General features: G+C 44.3%; 2 protein-coding genes across 2 annotated transcripts in view; both read left to right on the plus strand.

Annotated features, from left to right (window-relative positions):
• The first annotated feature begins 435 nt into the window (after positions 1-435).
• aqp12 (aquaporin 12) lies at positions 436-4,529 on the plus strand. Its single transcript, XM_062556915.1, has 3 exons — positions 436-1,172; positions 2,891-3,007; positions 3,631-4,529. The coding sequence occupies exons 1-3, from the start codon at positions 569-571 to the stop codon at positions 3,759-3,761; spliced, it is 852 nt and encodes a 283-aa protein (XP_062412899.1). The 5' UTR covers positions 436-568; the 3' UTR covers positions 3,762-4,529.
• A 1,700-nt stretch (positions 4,530-6,229) lies between these two features.
• The window catches only part of LOC134102713 (rho GTPase-activating protein 29-like), a 28,202-nt gene continuing 12,752 nt past the window's right edge, over positions 6,230-21,679 (plus strand). Inside the window, exons 1-8 of the mRNA XM_062556911.1 lie at positions 6,230-6,370; positions 7,256-7,515; positions 12,737-12,880; positions 18,409-18,505; positions 18,695-18,764; positions 19,796-19,856; positions 20,638-20,769; positions 20,890-20,954. Of these exons, the coding sequence (XP_062412895.1) occupies positions 7,317-7,515; positions 12,737-12,880; positions 18,409-18,505; positions 18,695-18,764; positions 19,796-19,856; positions 20,638-20,769; positions 20,890-20,954 (768 nt within the window). The 5' untranslated portion in view covers positions 6,230-6,370; positions 7,256-7,316. The remainder of the gene's footprint in view (positions 6,371-7,255; positions 7,516-12,736; positions 12,881-18,408; positions 18,506-18,694; positions 18,765-19,795; positions 19,857-20,637; positions 20,770-20,889; positions 20,955-21,679) is intronic.

The raw sequence follows: 21,679 nt of genomic DNA on the forward strand, positions 1-21,679 counted from the left end.
GGAGGGTAATTGTCTCATCATAATGCGGAACTCTCAGTTGACCGAACATTCTAATCACATATTTGTGACCGTACCCCTCAGGATCATTCAGCTGACGGATGTCAGCATGGTTTCCACTAAACAGCATGGTTAACGCACACAGTAAGAAGTGGCTTATGTATGTCAGAACATAGTGATAAAGGTCTGTATAGCAAAGAGTCTGTCGTCCTTTTTTAAGCTCATGTTTTTGCACAGACACACACATTGGTGCACACGTTGGACACAGAATGACTTTTTGGAGCTGGCCTTGAAAAGGGCACTGTGCTTCTGGCACGAGCTGTTGGCTAAAAAAAGCTGAAAAAAAAGAAAAAAAAAGGGAATCCATGAGATAAGCAGCGCGTGTGTGAGTGTGCCACGTTAGCACACACCCCGAGCAAACACACAGCTCACAGCTCACAGCTCACACACTCCTCCTTTCTGACCACGCACCCTCGAGGGCCCACAGGTGTCCTCTCCTCTCTCTCTCTCTCGGACTCCAACCGTCCCCTAACGCGTGAGTGTGTGTGTGTGTGTGTCGTCTGCTTTGGCCATGTCGGACCTGAACCTGACGTTGGGCTACTTCCTGTCCGTGCTGGGCCTGAGCGCGCTCCTGGGCCTGTTGCTACGGCGACGCGGAGGCCTCTGGGCCCACCTGGCCGAGGTTCCGGCCGTCTTCTCGCTGGCCGCCTGCCGCCTGGAGGTACGTGCCATCGAGGAGCTGGGGGGCTGGGCGGCGGGGATCGGACCGGACGTCACGCTGTCCGTCCTCTTCCTCACGCTGCTGGCTCACGCCGCCACCTGGCCCGTCGCCAGCGGCAACCCGACCGTCGGCCTGCAGGGCTTCCTGGTCCTGGACGGAGGGCCTCCTCTGCTCATGCTGCTGCTGCGGACGCTGCTACAGGTGGCCGGCGCGCACCTGGCCTGGCTGGCGGCCGGCTTCTACTGGAGCCTGATGCTGACCGACCTGCACATGATCAAGAGCCTGATGGGCTCCGAGTGCACCGCCGCGCTGCGCGGCTCCGTCCTACAGGGCGGCGCTGTCGAGGCCGCCTGCTCCCTCGCCTTCCATCTCCTGCTGCTCTGCCTGCAGCGGCGCTCCGCTTTCCTCAGGGTCCCTCTGCTCGCCCTGTGTCTGACCTTTCTCTCATTCGCAGGTAACACACACACACACACACACACACACACATATTCAGCCCAACCTAATGCTGTTCTCATAGGTGACACATGCACACACACAACACACACAAGCTCATGCTGCTCTCAAACGCAGGGAAGACACACACACACACACACACATGGTGCAAAGTAACTAACGTTTTGATGCCCATGCGTCTTCTTCAGAGTCAGAGTGGGTCTCCCCCCTGATCCTGTTCTGTGAGCACCAACCAGGCTGAAGTGCAAGTGACCTTCAGCTACATTAATTTTGTTATTTGTTACACAATATGTGCTGAAAATAACACAACTTGTTTTGTTTTTTTAACACATATCTGTGTCCAGACAGAGGCAACACAGTTTGTGTTGTTTCCAGCCCATTCATTTTAAGAGTGTACACAGGTGACAAACATACAGAGCCTCATGCTTCTCTCAAATGCTGGAAAGACACACACACACACACACACACACATACACACATTCAGATGAGACACGCATAACACACAAAGCCTCTTTCTCCTCTCATGCAGTTTAGACACACTCACACATACAGCCAATTATGTGAATGTAGTGTAATGTTAATAATTAGTAAGCTTACTATGACTGTGACATATAGTTATTAGAATTGATTTACCAATCAAATAAGTACAATGTGTAACAGAAATGTAATATAAAACACAAATGTAATATATTTAAATTCACCGCAGTTTCTGAAAACGAGAAAAAGTTTTTCTGAGTTGCTTGAGGAATACTGTGGCAACAATAACATGTAAAGTTTTGATTCTTTTTAATGTTGCAATAATAAACTGCCCTTGTAGTTCAGCTCTGCACACACAATTGCCGTTGTAGAGGAGGATGAACGCTGTTAACGTAATGAAGTGACAGCTTAGTAAATTCCACGCAATATAGCAAGGCACAGCGTTCGCATTCTGCTCATACAAAAACTCAGTATTAGCGCTGTCTGTTAGTAGGCCTACTGTACATTTGGCCCTCAAGCTCTAACTGAACTGTCTGCTTGTCAACTAAAACATGGAACAGCAGCTCCCTCCTCTGGTCATGAGGGCATACTGCAGCTCTCAGTCTATGTACAAAGTCCTTATAGGAAAGTCCCTCCACCCTGCGACCATATTGCAACACATTTTGGGCACTTATAGGGCATCTTTTGGGCACTTATAGGGCATCTTTTGGGCACTTATAGGGCATCTTTTGGGGAAAAGCTGCACATGTGCAAGTCTTCACAACACCAACTTCACTACAGCTGCGAGATCACAGCATGTGTTTGGCACAGTGTATTCATAACTTACCACATACAGTAATTGTCTAATTGAATAACTGTGAAGAACTGTGAGGTGTTTGCATGGATGAGTGAAATGTCATGTTGAGTGCATCATGGAACAAAACAGTAAGCTGTCTCCTCCAATCGTCTCCAATAAATGACTTGCATTGGCACATAACTAACCTGAGAATATCTAATTTAACTTTAATTAAAAAAAAACCGACAATGTTTGATATGAGAATGCACTAGTCTTAACAAAGGGTTCTTGGGGTGCTACATACTGTAGAACCACACAGGTTTTAAAGAACCCTTAGGGGTTCCTTGAATCGTTCAAAATGTTTCAAAGAGCCATTTAGGGGTGCCATATTTGAACCATGTTTTGTTCTATAGAGCACTTTTTCCCTAAGAGTGTGTGTTCATGTGTGTGTTGTGTGTTTGTCTCAGCCAGCGGCTCCTCGGCAGGCCTGGTCAACCCTGCGCTGGCCTACGCGGTGACCTTCAACTGCCCCGGGTTCTCTTTTGCCCAATATGCTCTGGTGTACTGGCTTGGGCCGATTGTTGGTGAGTTCGTAACATCACGTTACATTTAGCATTACATTTAGCATCTCAGTCAGAAAGAGAACTCACACACCAATGTTGCCAATGCAAAGTGTAATCCAACCAGTGAGAAGTACTGTATGTTACTAGTGTTACCCTAGTGCACACTTACTTTGCACTTCTCACTGGTTGGATTGAACTTTACATGGACAACATTGGTGCGTGAGTTCTCTTTTAGGCTGAAGGACTGAGACACTATTGGAACTAATGCACCCACCAGGCCTGGAGTTGTTGCTTGCTCTATAACATTAGCCTACTTGTCCAAAGTGACTTATGTCAACTATATGATAGCCTATGATAATACTGGACTTGTACTTTCTGAAGCTAGAGTTTTCCACCTCTGTGAATGTGTGAGGGATGTGGGGAGCGCATTGAGTTTGCGTCACTAATCTTAGATGTGTATGTGTATGTGTGTGTGACTGAAGAATTGGTTTAGGTTTAGATTTTAAGTTTAAACACATGAGACAACCAGTGATGGACACACAGTGATTGACACACACATGTTAAAAACTCAGTGGTGGACACGCACACACACGCACACACGACACGCACACGCACACGGTTAAACATATTCTTTTGGTCCACAGGAATGATTCTGGCCGTGTTCCTCTACATGGGACATGTTCCGAGACTTTTCAGCAAGAACCTCCTTTATTCTCAGAAGAGCCGTTTCCGGATCCCCAAGAAGAAAGACGAGCAGAAGGATAAGAGTGGCTAAGGGATCACAGGATCAGCTGTGTGTGTGTGTGTGTGTGTGTGCGTGTGTGTGCGTGTGTGTGAGTGTGCGTGTGTGTGTGGTGGGGGCTTCTGCCCAACTCATTTGTATATTTTATGTGCATTTGAAAATTGAACTGAAGAACATGTGACTGTTGTTTCCATTGACTGTATTATTTAGAATAAAAAAGGGCTTTCTCCTAATCACAGGAAGAGTTGGGAACAACTGTGGGATACAAATAAAAGGTTCCCAGGATAACATTTACAACAGAGTTAATCCACCAACCCCTCTAGTGCATCCACTTAGTATTCACATTAGAGGATTTTCTGCCAATTTAATGGCTTGTCATCTAGAGTCTTACGTCTTGGCAAGTGTTTGATTATCATGAATATTCTCATGTATTTCAACAGCTCAATCATGGCTTCAGAAATGTTCTTAAATTAATATTCAGAACATCGAATTTCATTAAAACCTTGCAAGACCTTGATGGTTTTCTCAATTTTATGTTGTCTGAAATGCATGGGCGTAAGTTATAGTAGGGACATGAACCTGACACTTGTTTTGATTAATCAACTCAGTCCCTATACTATTTTGAAACTGACACACATATAGCCCTTTACTACCGACAGGACCGGTTCTGTTTCTGTTCTCAACCCAACGTTTGAACCGTTCGGACCCCGTTTAGAACAGTTCAACTTTGGTTCAGAGCTTGAACATTACGCTGCAGGTGTTAACTAGCATTACACAGCTATTAAAGTCTTGTTTCTGGCATTTTCGGGGATCATTACCTTCTGTTAATACATATCACTAACTCTTGATCATGCGTGCACACCCTCTGTTGAAGATGCATCCATAGCACCAGAAATGGTGTATCAAACTGGTTCAAGAACACACTCTCTGTTGGTCCATAATGTTCACAGAGCAGCATGTAAATGTATAATCCCACACAGGGCTTACACAGAGCAAAGTTTGGGAGCAAAGTTATGTTAATCAGAGGAGAGCTTGTTCCACTATGATTTACTGCCTGGGATGTCATGACGTCACAACTAGACGGTGGGCCGAGGGGAGATTTTGTGTTTTCAGACGATATGTGACAGGGGAGTATCCAGTTTTTTATATGTGACCTCTACACTTTTTAACAAAGCACTCACAGTAGGCTATATTTTAAATTTGTTCAGGTTATTTTTTAATCTCTGACACTAATTTCCATGTCTATGAGCAGAGCAAACTGTTAAACTCATTTTTGGTTCCTTGTCCAGGGATGCAGTGGTAAAAGAAGAGATGGGTGAGCTATGAATTTTGTAATCTCGGTGAGTTGGACTGTGCCATGCGGTATTCGATTTTTTTAAAAAGGCATTCAAAACATGTTTGATGATGTTGGAGGTTATTGCCCAACGTTTCTAACAAGCAGTATGCATATTGTGAATGTGGATAATACTGTGTGATTTTTGCAACAAAAGAAATAATAGGTGAATAAACTCTTTTGAGAGGTGGATAAACTCTAATAAGAGGTGTAAGCTCTATTTCTGACAATTTCAGAGGTGGATAACCTACGTTTAGCCTCCAATACAGTACATCCCTGCCCCTGTCAATAGCCTACTGTTTTGGCTGTTTCACAACTCTATTTCAAAATAGAGAACAAGGTCTTGTGGATAAGTGTACAACAAAGACATGTTTACTGCTGTAAACTTTTATCTTTTCACAGATGAAACTAATGATGAATTGTGTTCCTAGTAACCTAAGTCTATTCTATTTTGAGTGGAGCACTTGTCCATAGACAGTGTATCTAGATACAACTCTCATCTTTGTCATCCTTGGATCGTAAAATTACTTTGATGTAGGCCTAGTCTAGATCACCTTGTCTTCAAATAATTTGATCACTTCACCTCTAAAATAATAATTGTTGCCTGCTTCTACATAGCCTACTTTTCCCTTAAATTCTGTAACTTGTCTTTTCAGTAGCCTAAGCGTCTCATAGTAGCCTACCTATTTCATTCTGACTCTAACTCAAAAGTAAGGAATGTTTTGAAATGACATCACACATTTTTAAATAATTTAATGTAGATCATGGCACAGGCACAATAATGTAGCCTACACAATATCAAATAACAAGCTAATGTCACTGTGCCATTTTCCCTCGAAATCACCTAAACACATAATCTACGCCCACGTTTGAGGGGGGGAAAGTAGCCTAAGCCTTTCATTGACCACAGCAAGTCCTCCACGTAAACAAATCCTATTTTTCATTTCCATTATTTGTTTTTAGGCCTAATTAAACAATAAACTGATAGGCGTACATGCATGCGTACATGGATCAGTACGCGTTACATGGACCGATGATTGGTTAGTAAATTCCCAACATCCCAAAATTCCAAATACTCCTCAAATGGTTCAGGGATCCAATCAAAAGTGATTATTCCTGTCACGTGACTGAAGTTTGGAGTTTTACGTGAAAGGAACTATGGAAAGGAAGCAAATTGAGGGTACGAATGCCTCATCTGGATAGGGGCAGCTGCCTCTTGAGTTATTTCTTACCCCTTTATTGATTGCCTTCTATATTCATATATTTTACGATTGGAATTTGGTGCGCAATGCTTGATAAACACAACCTTGTGAGTATTTTAATCTATTCACTTCGTTACTTTCTCTCAGCCGTCCGCCTTTGAGGCTAACTTAACTGTAATGTTAATTGAGCCGCGCCAGGTAGGCTAACATTACTGTCAAAATAGTTGTTTATGTAGTTTTAATGATGTTCCTTAACATAGAGAGAACTTCTGGTATTGCCTGACAAAAACATAGACCTAAGTAATGTTAGTATTGGGTGTGTATAAACGACGTTGTGTCTCCGTCGTGACGATTTCCCTTAACTGTCTCGGTGTTAAGCATTACTTTTCTAAGAGGGCTAGGTGGACAAATGTTGGTTGTTAAAATGGGTTAGTAGTGATTAGTGATTATCCAGATTTTAGGATAGCCTACCTGCTAGGAAGGGTTTTGGCGTGAAGTCGCCAGACTTACTTGAGATAAGAATCATTGCATCGTTTGCATTCCTTCCGAGTTGCACATTCTCAGGAGTAGACGAATTGATCTGAAACAACGTCTTCTAGAAGAGGAAATACAGGTAGCCTATGCAGAAAGTAGTCAAGACAAAAAGAAGGGCTGGTATGATCCAACAGGCAGAGATCCATCTCAAGAAAATGTCTCGCTGTTATAGTCAGCAAGAACATGAAGGACCTTGAGAGTAGAGCTGAACAGTGTTCCCTGTGGTACTGGACAGCTGAAGTCATAGGAACATTCAGAAATCTCTCTCTCATGAGATCAAGTAAAAGGGGCTCAAATGAAAATGATTTCTTAAACCACATCCAACAAGGGGTTGTGATAAGCACAGAATGAGGATGTTCCAAACCACCATCTAGCCACTGCTGTGGTATATGTGGTGTTAAACGAAAATATTATTTTTACACCTCTGCTCTGCCTCTACCCCCGATGCTTATTCTTAGCACCACAGTCAGGTTCGGTGCCAGGTCCAGGGCTGACGGAAGCATATTGTGCCTTGCTGCAATGTTGGGGCCACACACTGGAGACTCTCCAACGTCCCACCAACCCTGGACTAGTGAGGATGGAGGGCTGAACGGTGACGCACAGGGGGGCACGGCTAACCCTCCCCGCGGAGAGCCAGAGTACATCATGCGGCTGGTGGAGGACCTGCGCAGGTTTGCGGACGTGCTGCTGAGCCTGAAGGACGCCTTCCTCGCTGAGGGTGAGTGTATCAGACGTGGAGCAGCCCACGCTGTTTGCCCCCATAGACCTAGAAGAACCAAAACTGCCATCTTTGCCCATAAGGGAATCAGGGTGTTAACTGAAGCTAACTACCTATTGCAAGTTGCATTACAAGTTAGCTCTGGGGTAGCAATAATCTAAGTTTGCCATCTTAACATACTGCAGAATTGAAGGCAGAGGGGAAAAGTGCGTTGAGCAAAACATCTGCATTTCAGACTTTTTCGTCTCCGCGAGAGTTTAACAGGTGTGATAATTCAAAACCCCCATCTTATTTTCCTACAGGAAAAAATCGCAAGATACTAGATCTCAATGATGGCAGGTTTTTTGCAGGCGAACCTCAGGGGTCTATTATGACCTTCAGCTAACAGGGCAGTGATGTAGTCCCAACAAAAGTCATTTGAAATGTTTCAACATTCTGAATCTGAAGTCAGAACGGATTTGGTGTTTGAGGCCTGCACTTTCCTTATTTATTATCTGTTGAATTCCCAGAAAGCCAAAACCAAAAGCACATCTTTGTGGTCTGGTGTGCACATCGTGCTTCCTATGACCACACCAGGAAGTTCGCCTTGTAACACTGAGACTCATCATTTAATTAATACTTCTGTTTTTCTCATTACCTCTTCCACTCTCTTCCACCTTATTTTTTGTATTTTGGTGATTTTTTAAGGTTGGTGAGTGAGTGGTGAACTTTACATTTCCCTTTGTCCTGCTTTTGATTCCTCTCTGTCTACGCTGAAGTTCTCTCCACCTCCTCAAAATGTAGCTCCTCTCCTCTCTTCTCTTCTCTTCTCTTCTCTCTCCCTCCTTCCCTCCCTCTCTTCTCCTCCTGCCTTGACTGGGCTAGAGGGCTGGTGTTTAATGGCACTGGTCTTCATACAGTGCTTCCCTCCTTGTGCTGATTCTGCTTTACTAAAACTGGGAGTTTGCATGCATAGTCCATCTCAGAGGCCTGCAAGGCACTATGGGAGTCTCAGTCTGGTCCGCCAGAGCAAAGGGAGTGGTGTGTCGGGCGGGCCGCTCCTCGGCGGACCCTCGGTGGCTTGATATCATATCACACATGCCTGTGGTGTTGACCACGAGGCCCGACTCCGCAGTGGAGAAATTGAGGCTTGACTCTGACGCCTGTGGCCGCGGCGCGGAGCTTCCTGAGTGAGCGGAGGAGGAGGCCAATGGGAGACCCTGAGAGTGAGCGGAGGAGGCCAATGGGAGACCCTGAGAGGTGGAGAGGAGAGGAGAGCGCACGCAAACATTCCGAGCGTTTTTCAGACAGCTAGAGTGGAAGTATGTAAATTCATGGACAGGAGGAAAATGTAGCTTTGCTGAAACCAGAGGTTTTTTGTTCTGACCTCTGATGCCTCCCTGAATCCAGGACATAAAGTTCTCAGGCAATTCAAGCATGACTCTTTTAAGATTTGAAAATAGATTATTGTGCATAAAGGCTTACACATCTGATACGTTTGTTCCTGCTTTAAGCCCTATGGGTGGCTACTACAGGACCACAACATTGAACACAACAAGTTCACGATATTGGTTGTGTATCTTTTCTGAGGATTGAGATGTACGAGTATTGCCCCTGAATATGGAGATGTTTGTGATTTGTAAATCACCAAAATATGAAACAAACAAACAAACAAACAAACAAACAAACAGCACAATCTGACTGTCCTGTGGAGAAGTATTTTACATGTCATATTGAATTAATCTGCAGATATTCCATTTGACTGTTATCCATCTCCACTGTTATCATGTACAAAAGCAACAAGCCGTATGAAGGAAATCTTAATCCTCTGAGATGTAGGGAACCTCAGCCCCTTGGCTGAGCGAGTCCACGACATGTGCATGAAAGCCCAGCTGTGTTTACCGTGCACCTGTGGTCCGTGGACTATGGCTCCGAACCGCTGGAATGTGGCACTGCTGTGAATAGCTGTGGTTGTACTCCCCCTTCTCTGGTCTTTGCAAACGCTTTGCCTGTTCTCTGTCTCGACTGTTGCTGTGTACATGTGCTGTGCCAGGACGCTGAAGACTGCATAGACCGAAACGCGTCCGTCTTGTGACATGCTTCCATGTTAATTAAATGAGCTCGAGAGTGCTTTTACTTTTTTTTGTTTTATCCAGTGCTTCTTTTGTTAAACACACTCAAAAACCTCCCGAGTTGAGTGCATCTATTTCTTGCATGTGCTGTGTTCACAGTTTACGTTTGCTTTTTCATACATGCTCCTTGGTGAACATGTAGGCTTTCTCACGCAGTGCTCTTGTTTATGTTTTGGGCCACTATGCCAGTGTTCAGTTTGTGTATGTCTGTTCTCATCTGTATACTTTCACAATCGTTGGAAGTCATAATCACAATTAATCGATTCATTTGATTAATTGGGTTAATTGCACAGCCCTACTGCTGTGCTTATTGTTATGTCCTGTCACTGATTTTCTGAGTTTGCTATTCATACTTATTACAGCTATATTCATGCCATTTCTGCTACAGTAGGTATGCTCGTAGTGTTTGTCTATGGTGTGGAGGTGTGTGAATAGTACTGATGGAAGGTCCCTTAGCTCAAAGGTGGTTCATGTGTGTGTGTGGTGTGTGTTTTCAATCTATTATTTCTTCTTACGCTTCAGTGGTAGCTTTAATCTAGGCTTAGCTTCGTTCAAGAAGATTTCACGGTCTTCACCTGCAAGTTCCTTTCGACTTGCTTTCAGAAATACCTGCCAAATAAACAAATGTTACACAACCTGCATCTGACAAATCGGACACAGGAACCATCTCTCCCCCATCAAACATGATCTCACCCCTCTTTTCCTGTGAATCAAGTGTCTGTGTGATGTGTCTGGCTCTGCACTGAGAGACCTGGTAAAGGTTTTCTGATTTGCGTGTCTGACAAGAGATACTGTAAGTGAAGAGCTGACCTTACATGGTCTGTCATGCAGCAATCTCAGAGCTGATCTACTTCCTGGTGCACTTCATGTAGAGCCGCCCTGACTGTCTCGTCAGTGTCATAGCGTCAGTCACCTTGGCAGAGGTTTCAAGGTGGCATGATTTAATGACACGACGATGAACTGTGGATGGATTTACTGCATTTACTCTGTCATGTTCAGGAGTTAGTTGTGTTCCTTTGCTGCTTGGCGCTTCTGCACTTTTGAGTTCCTCGTGCCAGGCAGCCCTTTTTGTGTTCTGAGTTCCCGTTTCCCACACCTGATCCGCTGCCTTGTGTGACCCCTGTGTGCCCTTCAGAAGCGTTGGTAGCCTGTGTTGTGACAGCAGAGCTGAGAGGAGAGAATGCCTAGGACAGGGCCAAGACGACTGGGGGCTGGGGTGGGGTGTGTGTGTGTGGATGGGGGAGGGAGTGGGGGCACAGGTTTCGTTTGAGGGGATGGTGCAGTTTCGAGAAGTCTAGAGACAGGCTCAGACAAGTTGTGTGATAACCTGCTGTTGACGGCGGAAAGCCAGCAGTCACTGGTCACAATGCTCCGTGGAGTCTGAGACAGCTTGTGTACACAGCTTGATTTCCATCAACAGAGTTTTCGGGTAACGGAAAGAGGCTGTTTGGGTTTCTCCTAGAATATAGGACTACATTGTAGTAGACTATGGCTATAGGATGAAGGTAGGACAGTATGTAGTCTGGCTATCACCATACTGAGCTCAATCTGTTTAGATTGAACGTTAGTCTGGGGAGTCTGCTCTTTGTTTCTACTGCTCAAGAGGCGTGATCAATGGGCGTACTGTAGTTCAAATGACTCGGATTGTCGGATAGTCCTTCAACCAATCGCAGTCAGTCCTTTCGGATAGTCCTTCAACCAATCACACCAACGATCCCTGTGCACTTGATAAGCTAATTTGTGATCATTGGACCCAGAAGTTGTGGATGGGAAGCAGCCTGCAGGAGAGATAGATGTGCAGGTTTCCAGTCTGAGCTGCAGAGCGAAATCCCAATTGCCGGCAGATCAGGCAGGGTTTACCCAGCCTAGGTAGTGTGTGTAATAAGAAATTAATCTGGGATTAAGATCTAAGATTTTTAGGTTAGGTGTGTGACTTGATTTTGATGTCGCAATTTGTTTCAGTTCTTTTGTGCATTGTGTATTCATTAGTCATCCAGTAGTCATTTGCTAAGTAAAAGCAGCTTAGCTTATTCTCACTCTCTTATCCCTGAAAAGAAGGCTCACGGGCCTCAAGAGCTATTTCACCCATGGAGTAGTCTTTCACACTAAGCAGTCTTTAGAAACCTAAGCAGTCGTGTGTGTGTGTGTGTGTGTGTCTGTGTCTGACTGGGGGAGGGTGGAGTAATTATGGGTGTCAGCAAGGTGACTACGGTTAGACGACGAGTTCCACCAGTACAGAATCAGTCTGTATCTTTTCTCACCTACGCCTGCCTGGGTTCATGGCTCAGGTTTACTGCCAGTAAATAGTCCTTCCTCGTCATACCTTGTTTTGTCTCCTTTGGTTACACAAGCAGATATTTGAATAAAAAAAGAGTCGTCTTTTGAGGAAATAGCATAGTATAGTTCATATGAATAATAAATGATGTTTGCTAAGAAAGGTCACTCTTTTTTTGCAGAGGCTACTTACTGCTCACTGCTTTGTGAGTACAAACTACCAGTAGTTTTCTCTCATTCTCTCCCTCCCTCACTCAAACAAACACACACACACACACATACTGTACAGACACACTCTATTTGTTATGTTAACTCTTCTCTGATTTCTGTTTGATTTGAGCAATATGAAACTTAGTAAATGTTCTTCCATAGTGAAATACGCAATGCCCTGAATACGCCGCATATGCGTGAACTGAATGTTTGTCTAATGTATAATTGACTGCCCCCACCCAAACACACACTGTTTATGTTTTATGTTATGTTATATGTGATGTGTCACGTGTGACCTGTGACGTGTGACATGTGATGTGTGATATGTATGAGGCTGTGATGTGAACATCAAATGCTGCTGTCTTTTTATGGACTGTATTGACGTGTGAAGAGGAATATCCGTATAGGCCCATAAAGACTCTCTGTGTCCCTCTCCAGAGGAATATCCGTATAGGCCCATAAAGACTCTATGTGTCCCTCTCCAGAGGAGTATCCGTATAGGCCCATAAAGACTCTCTGTGTCTCTCTCCAGAGGAGTATCCGTATAGGCCCATAAAGACTCTCTGTGTCTCTCTCCAGAGGAGTATCCGTATAGGCCCATAAAGACTCTCTGTGTCTCTCTCCAGAGGAGCCGGTCAGCGCTCACCGTGTGGTCCAGGAGCGTCTGACGGAGCTGCTGCGCATCCTGAGGGCCATCATCGCCAAACACCCGACGCTCAACTCCACCCACATTCTCAGTGCCACGGGGAACCTCATCGCCAAGGTCAAAGGTCAGTATCCCAGCAGCCCACCGCCCTCCTCTCAGGCCCGCCGCTCTCTCACTCTCTCACTATGTTCACTCTCTCTCTCTTTCCCATCTCTCTCTCACTCTCCATCTTTCACTCTCTTCCTACCCTAATTTCCCTACTATTGGCTGCGGCTTATACATTGATTTAGCTAAATTTATTCCGCTATGAGGTTAATACAGGGGGGGCATTAATATGGTATTAATATGGTTTTGTTTCTTTTAACTTGCATAAAACACTGTTCTGTGACTTATACACAATGCGGCTTAAATGCGGGAAATTACTGTGTGTCTCTCCTTCCCTCTCTCTCTCTCTCTCTCTCTCTCTCTCTCTCTCTCTCTCTCTCTCACTCTTCCTCTCTCGCGCTCTCTCTCTCTCTCTCTCTCTCTCAAATCAAATCAAATCAAATCAAATATTGCTTTATTGGCATGAATGTGTCAAGTCATTGTTGCCAAAGCTACAAGAATAACATGTTAATAATCAACTTTACATTAGTAAGGGGATACAAATGAAATAATTGCAAAAACAGCAACAATAATAATAATAATAATAATAATATCAAAATAGTAGATTGTAAATTATGTTAGAAGGACAGTAATAGCTTCAGCAGTAGTAGGCTATTATACTGTAGAAAAAGAAACGTATACAAAACAACAACAAAAACTTATAACAAATACCTAGTAGATAATGACAGTAATAAGTTCAGCAATAGCCTACTACTGTATACTGTAGAAAAAGAAACTTATAGAAAACAACAACAAAAACTTATAAAAACGCCTATTTATGTAAGAGTAGAAAATGACAGTAATAAGTTCAGCAGTACTACTGTATACTGTAGAAAAAGAAACTTATATAAAACAACAACAAACACTTATAAAAACACCTATTTATGGGCCTACTCTTAAGTTTTCCCTTGTTTTATGGCAGGTCATAATGTAATCTGCAGCTAGGCATGTACAGCTTGGTTCCTCTCCCATTAATATATATATTTTCCCTTGAGGAGATAGATTTTCAAATTCTGCGATTTGCTTTTTGAATTCGGCAAAAAAGGAATCCCTTACAGTTGTATATGTAATGCAATTGAGAAGGAAATGTTCCTCGTTTTCTACATCATTTAAGCAGTAACTACATTTCCTCATATGCCTAGGGACCCACGTTTGTCTATGTCTGCCCGTTTCAATGTGTAGGTTATGGTCACTGATTCTGTATTTTGTCAGTGTTGTTCTTTTCTTTCTATCTTTTATGTTACTTAAATATGGGGCTAAACAATAGTTTCTGTTCAGGCTTCTGTATATCTCTAGTTTATCATTCGTTTTTATTTCTTCCTTCCAGAAATTAATGTAATGCATTTGATTTGTATTGTTAATTTCTTTCAGTACAGATTTTGACATGTGACTTAGGCTGTTTATGTTATTTTTGTTGGCAATTTGGAATAAGGGTCACACTTCTGGGTAAAGGACTTGTGCTTGAAAGCCTTATGATGGTAGGTTTCAGCATTGCTTCTGGCTAGATGTAACCAGAATTTAGAGGCCCTTTTGTCTATGTCAATAAGTAAGGGGAACCTCCCCAACTCCGAGCGGCAGGCCAAGTTAGATGATGTTCTATGTACACCCAAGACATCTTTGCAGAATTGTAGATGGAGTAGCTCAGTTGGACCCTTATCCCATTTTTTATAATCAAGTCCATGCAGGGGTCCCCAAATCTCACTGCCATACAGAGCAATAGGCTTGATAATGGAGTCCATTATCTTAAGCCAAAATTTAGTTGGTGGATTGAATTTATAAAGACATTTTTTAATTAAGAAATATGTCCTTCTTCTCTCTCTCTCTCTCACTCTTCCTCTCTCGCGCTCTCTCTCACTCTCTCTCTCTCTCTCTCTCTCTCTCTCTCTCTCTCTCTCTCTCTCTCTCTCTCTCTCTCTCTCTCTCTCTCTCTCTCTCTCTCTCTCGCTCTTGCTCTCCATATTCTGTGCTGTACTGTGTTCTGTGGAGCCCTGTGCTTGCGCTGTAGTCTCTCTCTCTCTCCACCTCTGCGACTGCTCCAGCAGAAACTCGATCCCTACAGGTGGTGGGAGTTCCTCTCCTCTGTCCGCCTCCCGCCTCTGGAATGTGGGCCTGAGAGAGCCTCTGCGCTGCTGACATTCCTGCAGCTCGGAGTGGCTGGTGACGCTGGAGCTGTTGTCTCAGCTCCAGCTCTTCCACCTCCTCCACCTCCATTCCGAGGTTCACAGGGCAGGTACCAGGCCCGGCTGGGCTGGGTGAACCCTGCCTGAACTTCCGGGGAATTAGAATTTCGCCCGGCAGCTCAGGCTGGAAACCAGCAGATCTATATCCTCTGTTTACTGCCAGAACCTTTGGCTCCAATCAGAAACGGCCATACTCTAGTCCTGGCACGCTATTGGCCGGTGACGTGACGATAACGAAACTTAAGCGACGCGAAGTGCAGTAGAAACAAAGCGCAGCCTCCCCAGACTAATGTTCAATCTTAAAAGATCGAGCTTAGTGTGGTGAAAACCAGACTAAGGCCCGGCCCTCCTGGGGTGCATTCAGATTTGGCAAACAGTGGTGAACATTCGTGGTGAAAATTGTTTTCTTTGAATTGTTTCTTTGAATTTGAAGGATTCGGTCTTAGCATTCCATTCTAATGGCGATTGCATTGTTGCTGCCCTCGTCCAGTTCCACAGTATGTTAGCGGAGACTCACCTCCTCAGACTGTTTGCAGTTGTTCGCAAAATGTTCGCCAAAATATTGGCTGATGGAAAACTGTTTCAAGCGCTTGGCTATGTTTGCGAATTTGAATGTACCTCTGGCCATGCTTTTCAATCGCAATGAGGTCCATCAGTATGCTATGAAGTCAGATTAGTGGTATGTTGAATGAAAGTCAGAGGAGCGTTCACGTTTGACAAACAGAGGTGAACCCTCAAAAACATCAAAGAAAACCTGCTCCCTTCTGCTTAACATGTTTTCATTGAAGTTTTGATTATGTTTTTTTTTCCTTGTTAATGTTTCAGACTTAAAATGGCAAGTAACCAGGCAATTGTTTGCCCCCTTTGCTGAATTAGTACGCACCACTGTCTTAAGGCTTAACATACCACTAAACTTGCTTTGTAGTGTGCTTGTCAGGTGCATTGGATAAGCAACAAATCCACCTACAGTGTGTGTGTCTGTAAGCACTGACATTTGGATATTACATAAATATTACGCACGTACACAGCCACAGTGTCCCTACAGACTGTGAGGTGTTTAGTCACAAAGTTTGTCTAAGATTTTTAGATTAGATGTGTGACTTGATTTTGATGTCGCAATCTGTTTCAGTTCTTTTGTGCATTGTGTATTCATTATCATTAGTCATCAGGTAGTCTTTTGTTAAGTAAGAGAGAGGATGTTATGGAAGGTCAAGGTAGCTGTGACTCTGCTGTTAAGCTGCACACAGACAAGAAGACAATTGGAGCTATGCAGCGACATCATAAAATAGCATTCAATGGAATTCAGCTACCTGTAGCGATCGTAGGCGAAGCAACCATTGGCGCCGCTGAATAGTGTTGTGCAACAAAGCAAAGGTGTACTCTGCAGGTTTAGGTATTTTTGCTGTAACTGCAGAGCTCCCTTTATGTTTTATTCTGCTGTTGTAAATAACAAACGTCTTGTGACTTATCCCCCCCGTTCACAATGAAATTACTTTTGTTGTGGAGGTAAAGGATTAACAACAGGCAAACACTATCTGCAAAGAGCAATACCTACTGACAAGGTCATGTTTTAGAGATTTAGAGGGCTGCCATTCTTGAAAGTTGCGTGGCTGGTTTTCTCGGTAGGGACTCCCTATGTCTATGCTGTATATAGCTATGCTAGGTGAACGATTAGCCTATTACAAGTTTGTTTACCGACAAATTGGCTTAGTAAAGGTGAAAGTCTTCCGTAGTGTACCTTTTAAGGTGCAAAGAAATTGACCGACTTTCTGTAAGCAGCTTTAAGCTGTAAGGAAGATCAGAATATATTGTAAGGTGTTGGCTGATTTACCAAACATAAATCAATCTACGTGGCTGATGAACATGAGCATGTCCTGATTCTACTACATCTCCCAACACTGCCTAGTAAATGGAGGCTGGGAGTCACTCACAAGGCAAAAGACATAGTACTGTAGGTCAAGTAATACATTGTGCTCTGTGACTGCCCAGCCTCTTGGACACCAGACGTTCTCACCAGTCCAGAACCCTGATCATGTGTTTCCTCCACCGTTCCCTCTGTTTGTCTTTTTGTTCCTCCTGCCCCAAGCTCGTGAGCAGTAAAGTGTCAGGTTTCTTATTTTTATTTGGACTCCTTCCCTCTCTGTGTGTGTCTGTGTGTGTGTGTGTGTGTGTGTGTGTGTGTGTGTGTGTGTGTGTGTGTGTGTGTGTGTGTGTGTGTGTGTGTGTGTGTGTGTGTGTGTGTGTGTGTGTGTGTGTGTGTGTGTGTGTGTGTGTGTGTGTGTGTGTGTGTGTGTGTGTGTGTGTGTGTGTGTGTGTGTGTGTGTGTGTGTGTGTGTGTGTGTGTGTGTGTGTGTGTGTAAATGCGTCTCATGTATCACACCCTGATGATGAGATCCTGTACTCAGGCAGAATGCTGGCTCGTCACCCAGGCAGCTGTACAGCTGGGCTAAGCCAGGCGTGTAATGGAAGTGTTCCGCTCCCGGAGCGAATGCTGCAACAATTATCTTCTTCTTTAATCAACGGAACCGGCTACGCCAGACACCAGTCTTCTCAATTGACAATTGACTGAATCATGTTAACGTTCGGTTTTTATTATCAGAATTCTTAAATGCATGTATACACCTTAAACGGTTTATTACAGTTACCCGTTTATTGCCCGTTAATCGGTTTATTAGTGTGCATGTAAACGCGCTCAGTGGGACCGGCTACACCAGACACAAGGGTGGTGAACACCTTGGGAGAAATTACTCTTGCTGATCATAGACGTACCACTTCACTATAACTGACACTTGACTGTTTAAAAACAGCACTTACTGATGCACTTTTTCTTATTGCACTCTACATTCTATAAAATCTTCCTAAAATTGTTGTGAGAATTGCATTAAACTGTTTACCATGGTGTAAGTTGCTTTGGCTAGACAGCAGCATCAGCCTAATGTACTGTGTTGCACTTGCAGTTCTAAAGCTCAGTTGTGCGCCTGGTGTAGCTTGGCTCTTAGATTGGAGCTCATCCTAGAGGAACCGTTAGAGCATGAAGCAGAAAGAAACATAGCTATCTACTGTCGTGACCCCCGCTCACATTATACAGTACTATGGAAAAGGTTCAGCAGGTGTCAGTTGGTTGAAATTACATTGAATGTTTGCCTGAAGCATATATTTTTCTATGATTTTGAATGGGCGCAGAATGCTTTGTTGGTTTATAAATCATGCTTTTCTATATCTCTATTTGATCTCATTCTTTTGCCATTTGATGTCATGTTTTCAGGACGCTAGCTTGATGTCCTCAGGAAGTTTGTCTGAAAGCCATGTGATTGCTCACTTTCCCCAGGCGTAAACTTTAAGGAAGTCAACAAAGAAAACAAAGAGACTATTTTTGGCGACATACACACATCCATCGACTCCCTGGCGTTCACCTTTGGCAATGTGTGAGTAGGCTGTTTTGCTTTTTCTCTCTGCTCTCTTTTCGTTTGGTCGCGCTGCTTGTTCACGTCGTGTTGGTCGACGGCTGCTGAACGCAGTTGCCCGTGCTCTGCCCTCCTGTGACTGACCCCCGTCTGTGACCTCCTCCAACCCCCCCCCCCACCCCGCCCCCCCCCCACCCCCTTCCTCTGCAGGGTTTCAGACTTCCTGATGGGAGATGTGGACAGCACCTCCAACTTGGGGCTCAGCAAAAGCAGAAGCCTGGTGAGTGAGCGGCGATCTTTACCTTTCCCTTCGTGCTGCGTTTGATGTCCCCTGTGTCTATAGCCCTATTCGCACGGGATTAGTATTACCTGTGGACCTCTGGTCATCTTCAAATTATCGCCCCACCTCTGTGTTAATTGCAGCGCATTCGCACGGGATAAGCAAAGTCTGTAAATTACTCTATTTTCACTGACATTACACCCGGATATGTCGTATGCTAACGTCCGAAAACAACACAGAAAGTAGAAAAGATATGCAATTGCAATAGCATTCACTGAGATGCAGATTCGCACGGGATTAGTATTATCACCGGACGTCTGTGTTTGGCGAAATATAGTAGGTAATTTGCGGCGGAATTTTTACTTTACAAATTACAGACATGGCACATTCGCACGGGACTAAGATCTCAGGCATTCTCCGCAATTATCACAAATCACCAAAGGTCCACAGGTAATACTAATCCCGTGCGAATAGGGCTTACACCGTGTCCTGCCCCAAACTCGTGAGCAGTAAAGTGTCAGGTTTCTTATTTTTATTTGGACTCCTTCCCTCTCTGTGTGTGTCTGTGTGTGTGTGTGTCTGTCTGTGTGTGTGTGTGTCTGTGTGTGTCTGTGTGTGTCTGTGTGTCTGTGTGTCTGTGTGTCTGTGTGTCTGTGTGTCTGTGTGTGTGTGTGTGTGTGTGTGTGTGTGTGTGTGTGTGTGTGTGCCCTCCACCTCCTCCAAATGTTGCTCTGCTCTCTCTATCTCTCTCTCTCTCGGATCGGAGGAGAGATGTAGAGAGTGGAAGTGGGCAAGAGATATGAGAGCAAAAGAGGCCAGTGATAGCTTGACAGGAAAGCAACAGCATGTGGAGTGATAGGAGAGACATGCTTGATTGTGCACGAGGCATCAAAAGCATGAAGGATCTGTCCAAAGCCTTCATTTCTGAGAGCTGCTGTTGTGTTGCAGAACATGGAGATACCATTTCACATGATTCCTGATCCTCCTGGTCATCTAAGAAATGCTTTGTAAATGTGTTTGTTTGTGTGCAGTCTTTTGACAATCTCACCAGTGATGCAGGGGACTATGGTCGAGGCACAGGGGACATTACAGGTGAGTGAGTGTTTCACCAGTAGAGCCGTCTTCGCTTTTTGGTCCTTTTTTTTTTTGGTCTTCTCTTGCTGTTTTCTGTCCTGCAAATGGAATGGTCTCCTACCTGCGCCCCCTTCTTTCCCCCCTGCTTGGAGATTCTTCACCTACTCCCTATATTGTTTTTTATTCACATCTTTCTGCCCTCTATTTCTCCATCACGCCCTCCCCTGCTCCTCCCCTGCTCCTCCCCTGCTCCTCCTCCTGGATCTCCTCCTCTGGCCCTGGTGTGTGTGTCCGCTTCCCTCCCCTCGCCCTTGTGGCCTCTTGCTCCAGTGGTGTTGAGATTCCTGAGCTGTTTGAAATGAGAATCGCACGTGGAGCTTAAGCAGAGAGAGGATGTGCGTGCGTGTGTGTGTGTGTGTTTGTGTTTGTGTGCGTGCAAGTCTTGGCGTGCATGCTTGTGTTGTGTGTGTGTGTGTTATGAATATGTATTTGTATGTTTGTCAGCAGGCTAATTCTTGAGCTTACTCTGTCTTTGTGGTATTTAGGATTGTGTGTAGGCCCAGTGATTTATGTGTTATGATTGTGTGTGTGTGTGTGTGTGTGTGTAGGCAAAGAGAGAGAGATCATATATTATTATTGTGTGTGTGTGTGTGCGTGTGTGTGTGTGTGTGTGTGTAGGCAAGGAGAGAGAGATCATATATTATTATTGTGTGTGTGCGTGCGTGTGTGTGTGTAGGCAAGGAGAGAGAGATCATTTATTATTGTGTGTGTGTGTGTGTGTGTGTGTGTGTGTGTGTAGGCCCATTGCCTGATGTGGATGTGAGCCAGCTGAAGAATGGTCGTGGGGTGGAGTCGGCTCTGCTCTATGCCAAAGCCTGGAGCAAGTACACTAAAGACCTGCTGGCCTGGGTGGACAAGCGCATAAGCCTGGGTGGGTCCACTGCTCTCTGTCTGCTCCATACAATTACTCTCAGTGGCTCTCGCTCACTCTCGTGTGAGGGGATACAACTATCTGCATACAAATTGTCTTTTTGTTTTGTCTTGTCAACAGACATTGAATGTGCCAAAGGCATGGCCAAAATGGCAGAATCTGCAAAGACGCTGTTCAGCCAACAGGTACTGCTGATACACATTGCTGATGCACAGTAAATGGGTAATCCTACTGTACCCTTGGAAAGCCATATAGCGGCTCTAGCACCTGATAATCCACTACCTTTAGCCATATAGTGGTACTAACACCTGATAATCAGTTGAGTTCAATTCCCAAATCTGTATCATTTTGGATGAAAGTCATCTGTTAAACACCAGTCAACTTTAACTTGACTATTTGTGACCCTCAAAGCGAAACCAGTCGTTTCGGTAAAATTAACAAAATTAAGTTATTGACCTCACGTGAACGGCCACAAACTAAGCTTTCCAACAATATGTATATCGAGGGTATTACACTAACTATAGCTAAGATAACCACATCCAAAGTTGACATGGTTCTCCTGTCACGATATGCCAGAAGAGGAGAAATTACCTTTTTTAAGCAGCATGGACAACGGGAATGACTCCAAATGTGTTGAATCTTCGCCGGGTTTAACAGTCAAGACGTATGTTTTTCCGTTAAATTAGTTCACAGTATGAAACTGTAGACTGTATACTATCGAATTATGCGAAAACGGTAATTCAACATTTTAACCCGGAAGTTTGTTTATTGTGGATTTTCTCTAAATAACGTTGTGCGCAAAGCGACTGATTTCGCTTTAAAGGGTCACATTTGTGTTGAGAGGTGCTGCACTGTTACTATACTATACAGCTTTAGTATGGTCCGTATCATGCACGCATAGATTCCTACA

This window comes from Sardina pilchardus, chromosome 15, assembly GCF_963854185.1.
Source record: "Sardina pilchardus chromosome 15, fSarPil1.1, whole genome shotgun sequence".
NCBI lineage: Eukaryota > Metazoa > Chordata > Actinopteri > Clupeiformes > Clupeidae > Sardina > Sardina pilchardus.